The following is an 11,082-nucleotide window of genomic DNA, read 5'->3' as shown; positions in this document are numbered from 1 at the left end:
AACAGTCTTTACACGACAAATCAATATCAGACGTTACCAAAATAAATTGTCTTTTCCCGTCGTTCATATTTTTCGTATTTAAATACAGCGAAAAATCATAATCATTTTTTATGTGTGATTTAGATTTAAGTGATATTGGATATTCAAACATATAATAGAGATAAATATACTTAGTTGATTTTTGTTATTTCGTTATATTATTCTAAAAATATTTATGGTAAAAATTTGAAAATATCTAGACTAAGTTTAAGGTATTTATTGACAGGTTAGTTTTAGTTATTTTTTTCAAGTGTGGATAAAAATGTTTAGGCTTAATCAAAAAGCTTGAAAATTTAATACGATTTCACGTAAGTTTTTCTATAGAAATTTAATAATATTTTAAATAGATAGGTATGATTTTTTTTTTAATAATTTGAAGTTAAATTAGATATTTAAATGAAAAACAACGATTTTAGTTTATTAAATATTCGTATATATGGGTCTTAAACGTATCCAGTTTAAGTTATATTATTAGATTTTACTATTACTACACTCGTTAATGTTTATATTTAAGGTTTATTTTCACATTTTATAGTCAAATTTTCCGCTTTTTTTAATACATTTTGATTTTTAATTTACTTTTTTCTAAAATCGTCGTATTAAAAATTATTTAAATTTTTAAAAATATATTTTTACATAACTTTGAGTTATGACGTAAAAACATTTTCGAAAAAATAATCTTATTTTCAGCTTATATCGTTAACAATTTTCATGATTTTATTTTTATGGATCACAATTGAGCACTTGAAATACATAAATAATTATAATTACAAGATAATGAATATGTATTAGTACATAGATAAATTAATTTTTCTCTTACATAAATACCTATCTGTGATTACTTTACAAAGTGTATAATAATAATTCTTTGTTACATATATGTGTGCTGAAGAAGTTTTTTATTGTAATACTATATAATCAGTGAAGTAAAATAATATGTATAATTATATTTTATCTTAATATACGTTAAATTTTACTCGGTATAAAATGTGTGTTTATTATTAAAAATATCACATGTATAAATGTATAATACAGGAAAGAAATGTATATGAAATGACAACGAATATAAAATGTACTAGTTTATTTAGTTTTTATGAATTTACCACCCTTAAAGTTAGAAAAGAAAACTTTCAAAATTTAAAATTTACAATAATAACTGATAGTTATATTATAATGTATACATTTTATTCTTAAAAAATGTATCTTGTCAATTTTTTAATTGATAAAAATGTAAGTTTTCTAGGGGTGCTAACAAGTCTTCCTATGCCATCACTATATAAACAAGATGCTTATCGTTCCATACAATGTAATAGAACTAAAACAATGGGTAAATAAAAGGAAAGATGTTAGATAAAAAATTATGGATCCTCATTGACCTTTGCTTTTTAACATTAAAATCCTCGTTTCTGTTTGGTATTAATCTGTCATAGATACACCGCATCAGATATAGCTAAGTATTTAACGTTTTATAGTTACTGCCACGTAACAATACTTATTCATTTACAAAAAACGTAGTTTGATATCTGTCGTTTACTTTTAATTTTAATTTTGTTTGTTAACGGATTTATTATACATATAAATTATTAAAATGTTTTATATTTAAAATACTGATTTATACCTAAGACATATTATCCATTTGTTATTTTCAATAAATTATTTTTAGATAAACAATAAGTATAATTATGAATATTGTTTATTGGAAGTAAACCAAAACTTATTAGATATTTAATAGAATTTGGAATATAGAAGCAGCAATACTTATGCATTTATCTAAAAATTATGGTTTGCAATTATTTGTATGTTATTTATGTTTTATAGATAATGACTTTTCTGTATTGATTATTGCAGTGATAATCAATTGAAAACATATTTATGACCTGTGTAATATTAATACATATTAGGTATGCTTAATGTTATGTAGAGAATAAATTAAAAAAAAAAAATAATAATCATTTCAATAGAAAAATAAGATTTATTCAAATAAAACAATTATATATCAAACAAGTATTAAAATGATTAAATTAATGTTAAATATATGATTATAAAATTAATAAACATCATTACCATAGTTCTAAAAATAATAGAAAATTGTACATTCACCAATAAAAAAAGAAATGTGATTTATACATACAAATATGTGTAACTCAATAGTATACAGAAATACGTGTAAAGCAAACAAAAAATAAACTGTGCAAAACACACAAATATAAAATCTGTGAATATAAACATCACTTTTTATAATACTATCAATGGAATAGTATTATCGATACAACTAAAAAATGGTATCGTAATATTTATTTATTTCATAAGTAATAGTAAACGTTTAGTTTAGATTTTATAACAAGATGATTATAAATTTGAGCAATAAATATAGTATTAATAAGATGACCCACTTCCTAAACTATTACGATTACTACCATAAGATCCACCTAGACCACTACTTGAACCACCAGATCCACCATATCCACCCCCTAAACCACTTCCACTAGCACCACCTGATCCACCATATCCTCCTCCAGTGCTGCCACTTGATCCACCGGCTCCACCATATCCACCTCCTAAGCCACCACTTGAACCACCGGATCCACCAGATCCACCATATCCACCTCCTAAACCACCGCTTGAACTACCGGATCCGCCATATCCACCTCCTAAGCCACCACTTGAACCACCGGATCCACCAGATCCACCATATCCACCTCCTAAACCACCGCTTGAACTACCGGATCCGCCATATCCACCTCCTAGCCCACCACTTGAACCACCGGATCCGCCAGATCCTCCATAGCCACCTCCTAGACCACCGCTTGAACCACCAGATCCACCAGATCCTCCATAGCCACCTCCTAGACCACCGCTTGAACCACCGGATCCACCATATCCACCTCCTAACCCACCACTTGAACCACCGGATCCACCAGATCCTCCATAGCCACCTCCTAAACCACCGCTTGAACCACCGGATCCACCATATCCACCTCCTAGACCACCGCTTGAGCTTCCCGATCCACCGTATCCACCTCCTAGACCACCGCTTGAACCACCGGATCCACCATATCCTCCTCCTAAACCACCGCTTGAACCACCGGATCCACCATATCCACCTCCTAGCCCACCACTTGAACCACCGGATCCACCGGATCCACCATATCCACCTCCTAGCCCACCACTTGAACCACCGGATCCACCATATCCTCCTCCTAAGCCACCTCCTAGACCACCGCTTGAACCACCGGATCCACCATATCCTCCTCCTAAACCACCGCTTGAACCACCGGATCCACCATATCCACCTCCTAAACCACCGCTTGAACCACCGGATCCACCATATCCTCCTCCTAAGCCACCTCCTAGACCACCGCTTGAACCACCGGATCCACCATATCCTCCTCCTAAACCACCGCTTGAACCACCGGATCCACCATATCCACCTCCTAAACCACCGCTTGAACCACCGGATCCACCATATCCACCTCCTAAACCACCAGATCCACCAGATCCTCCATAGCCACCTCCTAAACCACCGCTTGAACCACCGGATCCACCATATCCTCCTCCTAAGCCACCGCTTGAACCACCAGATCCACCATATCCTCCTCCTAAACCACTTCCACCGGAACCTCCAGATCCCCCATATCTACTTCCACTTGAACCACCATACGCTCCACCATTGTTGCTAGATCCACCGCCATTATTGTAAAGACCTCCCGAATTACCACCACTTCCCCCAAAACTTCCTGAACCACCAATGCCTCCATTTCCACCATAGTTATTTCCAGATTGGCGATCACCGGCATATCCTCCTACTGGGTCAGTGTATGTAATTTTAGGTTTGTATCCTTCTTCATCAGCTTCGTATTCAACAATTTGTGTTCGACCATCAGGTAATAAAACATGATACACTCCAGTAGCTTCATCACCTTGACGACTTTCTTTATGACCAAAAATAGCACCAGATTCCGGCGCATTAACTTCGTAAGAAAAGTCATAGTTGGCTGGTTCCTGTACAAAATATTAATATTAATTAGATTTCATAAATAAAATAAACAATACCCATTTATTACACTTTATAGATAATTATTAATAATAAATAATAAATACATATATATAAGTGAAATCCAATATTAAGGTATTCTTTATAAGAAATTTTAATCATAGTATGTATTTTGGTTGAAATGAAAATATAACAATTTAATTATTCTTAAATGTAATGAAAAATTAAGTTTACTAAGAAAAGATTAATTTATTATTGCAAAGAAAATTTAAAACTTAATGTTTAACACATAAAGAAAAACACAAGTACCTATATTTTAATTTGATGTTATGGTGAAAATGAAATAAAATGTTATTATTTATCTGGATTTTGCTAAGTTTGATTGTTTTATTAATAAGTGCCGATTACGATTTCAATAAAAATAGAAAGTAGTAGTAGTTCAGATTTAGTATAGTATAGAACGAAATTAATAGTTGAAGTCATCCAATTTTGTTAGTATTTTTCAGTTTATTAACATAATTGGCTGAACTTATCTTTAGATGGTTAAATTAACTTATTTATCATAATTCACTTGAAAAAAAAATGTTAAATTAATTTTTATGTTACATGATTTAAATAAAAATATTGAGTGATTTTAATAAATATGGTGTATAACTAGTAAAAATAAGATTAATCTGATACTACTAGTTTTTAAAAATAAAAAAACAATTTTTTATAAAATTAGAGAATATTGATAAAGAAGTCAAATATACAATTAAATAATTGATAAGCCCTTTTTAAAAAAATTTGAATGTTTTGTAGAAATCATGAATAAACATTAAAATATAAAATATATAAAAATCATTTAATACATACTATTTCAAATAAACTACTGCAAGTATTACTTACTCATTTCATAAAATAACTATTTTATGACGTACTATTACACAAATAATTAGCTATTCGTATTTATTTTATTTTATTTTTGGATAATTTTTTAATTTATTATTGTAAGAAATAATTTATAAAAATAAAAAATATATTTGTATTTTTTACTTATATTTATAAAGTTAAAATTGTATTTATAATATCAACTTACCGAGAGTGGATCATTTCCTGATCCACCAAGTCCATTACCATTGGCTCCTCCAAGTGAGTCATACGATCCAGAACCTCCAGATCCGTAACCATCGTTATTACCCGAGGAACCTCCACCAAGTCCTCCACTTCCATAGCTTCCTGATGATCCACTACCGAGACCTCCTGAAGATCCTCCTCCGTAGTTTCCTGATGATCCACTGCCGAGACCTCCTGAAGATCCTCCTCCGTAGCTTCCTGATGATCCACTGCCGAGACCTCCTGAAGATCCTCCTCCGTAGCTTCCTGATGATCCACTGCCGAAGCCTCCTGAAGATCCTCCTCCGTAGTTTCCTGATGATCCACTGCCGAGACCTCCTGAAGATCCTCCTCCGTAGCTTCCTGATGATCCACTGCCGAGACCTCCTGAAGATCCTCCTCCGTAGCTTCCTGATGATCCACTGCCGAAGCCTCCTGAAGATCCACCTCCGTAGCTTCCGGATGATCCACTGCCGAAACCTCCTGAAGATCCACCTCCGTAGCTTCCAGATGATCCACTGCCGAAGCCTCCTGAAGATCCTCCTCCGTAGCTTCCAGATGATCCACTACCGAAGCCTCCAGAAGAGCCGGATCCATAAATTGATCCAGAAGGACTACCTAAACTACCTGAAGAACCACTTCCATAACTTCCTGAAGATCCACCTCCATAACCTCCAGTTGATCTTCCAGTGCCACCTAGACCACCTGAAGAACCGCTTCCATAACCATTTGTCGATCCACTACCATATCGGCCATTGTTACGTGAACCAGATCCTCCATAGCTTCCTTTGTTACCTCCAAATTTAGATCCAAATGAAGAATAACGATTATTGGCTGCTCCCGATAAACCGGATTGAGATCCATATTGATTAGCACCGCTGAAAAACGGACTGGCTGATGATGAACCTACTCCACCACTATTTCCTCCGCCATATTGTCCTTTGCCTCCGTATCCTCCATTTCTACCATTTCCATTGCTATTGCCACTTCCACCACCATATGGTGATTCAGCAACAACAAAAACAATTGATAGAAGCAATATTAGTGCCCGCTAAAATAAAATAATTACAAAAAAAATACTTTTAATGTTTTTATAAGTTTGCAAACATTTTATTAATAATAAATTTAAGTAACATATTTATTATTTAGCTAAAATTAATTGTAACCATTAAATGTAGTGAAGATTAATTTATTTTATAACAAATTATATTTTTTTTAAATTACAATCATATAAACATTATTATTCTTGCTCTGAATTTAAGTTATAAAATATTTTACTTTGTTATATTCAGTTAATAACACATTTAATTGTAAGTCGGTATACATTTTAAATAATATTTATGTTAATAAAAAAATCATAGTTTAGCTTTTGAGACTTGTATCATAAATTATTACTTAAAATTTAAATATTAAATTGGTATATAATATAGTAAAATATGATTTATAATTTTAACTAGTTTGGATATCATATTATTACCTATTAAATTATATCCTTTATTATTAATCTTGTATAGTTATATATAGGTAAGTAAAAGACCTACATATATTATACATTATTATTTATGCATAAGTATAAATATTTACGAAGGAGCTTGTTACATTAAAATATTATATAATTAAACAATTAAATGATGATACTTTGTAATGATTAATAGAGTAATTTATTCTGAACACTCTAGGGTACTCTGAAGTTTCACCGTTTAGTTGTTTATTTAGTCAATGGTCTAGGCAAATTTGTTTATTCCAAAGACTTTTAATTTAATTAATTATAAATAAATATTATTAATAAATGTTAAATGTTAAATAATTTAATCTAGTATAAATCCTATAATTTTATGTAACAAATATTTATTACATTATACTATGATTAATCGTATTAAACATTAAAACCAACGGAATTTGAAGCTATAAATTAAACTTATTATTTTTGTCGTGTATAATGAATATAGTCTTTGACTCTTTGAGATGAACACTACATGAATGCTCATGAATATAGTCGTGTATAGTGTATTCCATTTATAAAGACATAGGTACATAATGTTTTTTTTAAATATGGCATAATAGTGTGCTATCCATATTATAATTGTAAATACATTCTTTTGTTTTAGCTGCAATGATTAGATAATCTACTATTTCGTATAAGTGACAAATTCAAAAAGACTCGCATACATTAAAAAATATCTTTGTTTAGGCTTTATGTTCTATTTTAAATTACTTACAATGCCTTCTTTATTAATAGTTAAATTGCTTATATCATATTATATATGATAAAAATATTTATTATGAATATTGCACAATATGTAACGTAGTACGTAGCGTTATATATATATATATTATTATTATAAAAATATATAAATATAAGCTTAAAAAGATTAAATTCTGCAATTGTTATAACTTTTTAAATTTGTATTTGTTTTTTTTCATAACTTGTCATAAATAAAACCGATAATAAAAATAGGTACTCGTAATTACTCGTTTTAAAATATTTAATTTCCGAAAATAAAATAAATACAATTTCAATGGGGTTTTTTTTTTATTTTCATAATTGTTTCAGTTTAATTATTGGTATCTATATTTTATAGTAACTTACAAGAATTTTTGATTTAATCATAATGGTTTTATAAAAATGAGTACGTAGATATATTTTCTTAATGTTTAGGCAAATATTTAGTGATTTTTATTTCAAAAACAATATATTTAACGATGACACAAATAATAATATTAAAATAAAATACATTTTATTCAAATATACAAAAATTAAATTCATTTTAAAACCGTAGCGGATTTTTTTTTATGCAATTATCTACTTTAATTTTATCTCTTAATTCTATTCAACGGATTGTATATATCATTGCAAAAATATTACTGATATAACTATGTACAACGCAGAAATTCTAACAATGTGTGGAATTTAAATAACGATATAATTTTTATAATATTGTTGTAAAGAATTGATGTAAAATATTCAAAATCTTAAAAATATCAACTATAAAATGTCTCGAAAATGTAAAATTAGTACCGTTTATGTTTTAACGTAAGTATTTTTCACTTAAGTAACTACAAAGCAATTAACCACATGGTCTTTTAAAAATATTGAGTTCAAAAAAATTATTTATAATTACGAACATAGTTAGGTCGTTGCACAATGGTGGTTTTGTTTCATGCAAATGGTACATTAACAAAATACAACATTTCAATTTTTAACTATTTTACGATTTATCAATTAATTAAAAATTAAGTAGATAGAACAAATTGTTTTTTTCCTTGTAGATTATTATATCGTTTTTTTTTTTGTTATTGTTAATACCTACATCAAACGAATGATTATTACAGTCCCGAATTATCAAACTATAGGCATATCAATTTATAATATACGTAATGTATTATAATATTATCTATATATACTATATTATAATACATGTTTAATAATAAATTTATATTTGAAAAACTACGGTCGGTGAAAAAAAAAGATAGATAAAACCGAAAAATTGATTTAATATTATGATCACTGGTTGTACTGCCCGGGTAATAGATAAGTTACTCACGTTCATATTGCGGACGGATGAGTTTGTCGGAGTAAAAGACGGACGACTTCTACTATAAAGTGACGATAAATGGATGGCGACGAAAGTTTGAGCAGCAGCAGCAGCAGCAGCAGCCAAGTATCGACGACGGCAACAGAGCGACGACAACCACGATAGCGATTCGCGATTCCTGTGTACTCGTTGCAGCTAGTGTTGTGCGACTTGGAAGACGACGATGCGAATGATGCGGTTTCGGGGTATGGTCCGCGGGCTTATATACCCCGAAGAGACGGGTCTGGAGACCGCGGTTGAGCAACGTGTAGCCCCTCCACCGGCGGCTGTCCGAAAAGGTTTCGGTGTCGATCGCCGATCGTCAGGACGCGTGAATATAATAACGACGAAGAAGATCTACGCGGGATTATGTGATGACACCACCCCCTCGCCGCCACCCGCCATTCATGCGTACACTTCGTGTGTATAATAATAATATGTGTGTGTGTGTGTGTGTCTGGTTATGATATCAAACGGCATTTATTGTTATTACAATACCAAAATATATTATGCGTACATCGGTCGTGACGACGGGCGAGCGGGCGATATTGTGTGTGTGTGTGTGTGCAGAAGAGACGACCCACTACGGGCGTTAAGTCCCGGCAACGGGGGCGGGGTGAGGAGCGGAGTCGGCAGTCGTTCGACGTGTATAGGACACCGTGTAGGATCACGTGCATATGTATATATTATAGACGTGTACGACGACGACGACGACGATGATGATATTATTATTATTATTATTATTATTATAATCTCGTGGACAAGGACGCTGACAGTCGTCATCTGGTGTGGCGTATACATGACCGCAGTCTTGTGGGAAACGCGGAGACCGGGCCTTCGTACACGCATAAAGATCTCATATCGCGGATATTATGTGTTACTATTATTATTATTATCATCATCATCAAAGGCATGTGTCGTCGTCGTCGTCGTCGTGTCTCGCTCGCGTAAACCCGAAAAATTCGGCAAAATTGCGCAACGCCGCCGCCGTTTGTACAGCGCGCACAGGTAGGTATACACACACACACGCGCGCGCGCGCGCACCGCAGTGATCTAAATAGATGCGTTAAAAAAATAATAAAAACACAATATAACAAAACGATTGAATGAGAAACGGTACTCGTACACGTCGTCGCCTCGTCGCCGCCGCCCGCTGTATCGCATCACTCAGCCTCCGCCGCCACGATTTGCGCGCACGGAGTTGTGTCATTTCGATCACGGACGACGGATGATCTAGTTTTAATGCGTCTTCAATAACGCGTTACGTTATTAATTTCGTGTTATTACATCGTCGCCCGTCCGTCCGCGTCTCGACCGAACCTATTATATTGCACTTATAGCGGTCGTCTAGCCCGCCGCCGCCGCCGATACAATAATACAATAATATAATAATATAATAATTTTTATATATACGAATGAGACGGTGTTATATTGTACACGATATATATAATATACGAATACACATATTATTATCGTCATCGCCATCGCCGTCGCACCGTGTGTGTAACCGTTTGGTTTTATTTTATTTATTTCTATCACGGCACGTTTCTTTTTTCTTTATTGCCATGTATAAACGACTCGTTTTCGTATCCTCTCGTTTTCGAAACACTTACTTTTAACTTTTATTATTATTATTATTATTACTGCACGCCAAAAATACGGGTATACGCGTCTGCGCTATCGCGGTGTGTTTGTAAATCATAATGTAATATCCATAATAGTATTCGGTCGGTTTGTTTTTTTACAATATACCTAGCTGTACCTACATCGATATATTACCATATTTTCACAACCGTTATCACGCGGGAACGGCTTAAAATGCGAATTTATATCAACAATACTTGCTCGCGTTAAGTGCACAATACATTATGTTTGCGTGAATTTAGGTTTTTACAACAGCTAAAAAATATATTTAACTTAAAATATATATAGGTACACTATGATATTTACCGATTAATTAACGATGTATAAATTTGTAATTATAGGGTTTGAGCGAGTTAAATATAAAAAATATACACTGTTATAAAAGATAGTGTAGTTACTTCTAATAGTTTTGCAAAACATTGTTTTTAAAATGAATGGAAATCTGACAAGGGTGACCAAGAACTTAAAAGAGAAGAAAAAAGAATCAATTTTAAATAATGTTTAGAGGCCGTTAAATTAAAAAAAATACATAAATTATAACAATACTTCAATACAAATATGTTTTCAAACTTAAAATACAAACGTTATAAACATGTTACTATACTACAGTAATAACACTAATAACATTAGCCAGTATTATAGTAGTAGTAATATTAGTGTGATATTATAATAAAAGTCTACTGATAATATTATATTAGTATATCTTTAAAAAAATAATGCAACTATAAAACAAAA

At 32.0% G+C, this 11,082-nt stretch overlaps 1 protein-coding gene across 3 annotated transcripts; it reads right to left on the bottom strand.

Moving 5' to 3' along the window:
- Window positions 1-2,096: 2,096 nt before the first annotated feature.
- LOC132927156 (uncharacterized) lies at window positions 2,097-8,909 on the bottom strand. Of its 3 annotated transcripts, none has more exons than XM_060991624.1 (4): window positions 8,674-8,909; window positions 5,112-6,179; window positions 3,060-4,041; window positions 2,097-2,831 (listed from the first exon to the last, which is right to left on the bottom strand). In XM_060991624.1, the coding sequence occupies exons 1-4, from the start codon at window positions 8,677-8,679 to the stop codon at window positions 2,416-2,418; spliced, it is 2,472 nt and encodes an 823-aa protein (XP_060847607.1). In that variant the 5' UTR covers window positions 8,680-8,909; the 3' UTR covers window positions 2,097-2,415. The 3 variants fall into 3 exon arrangements, with proteins under 3 accessions (XP_060847607.1, XP_060847606.1, XP_060847605.1); XM_060991623.1 differs by having other exon boundaries at window positions 2,097-3,143; window positions 3,195-4,041; XM_060991622.1 differs by having other exon boundaries at window positions 2,097-4,041.
- Window positions 8,910-11,082: the final 2,173 nt, after the last annotated feature.

This window comes from Rhopalosiphum padi, chromosome 3 (assembly GCF_020882245.1).
Source record: "Rhopalosiphum padi isolate XX-2018 chromosome 3, ASM2088224v1, whole genome shotgun sequence".
Taxonomy (NCBI): domain Eukaryota; kingdom Metazoa; phylum Arthropoda; class Insecta; order Hemiptera; family Aphididae; genus Rhopalosiphum; species Rhopalosiphum padi.
The sequence above is the reverse complement of the archived record's forward strand: the minus strand, read 5'-3'. Positions and strand labels throughout refer to the sequence as shown.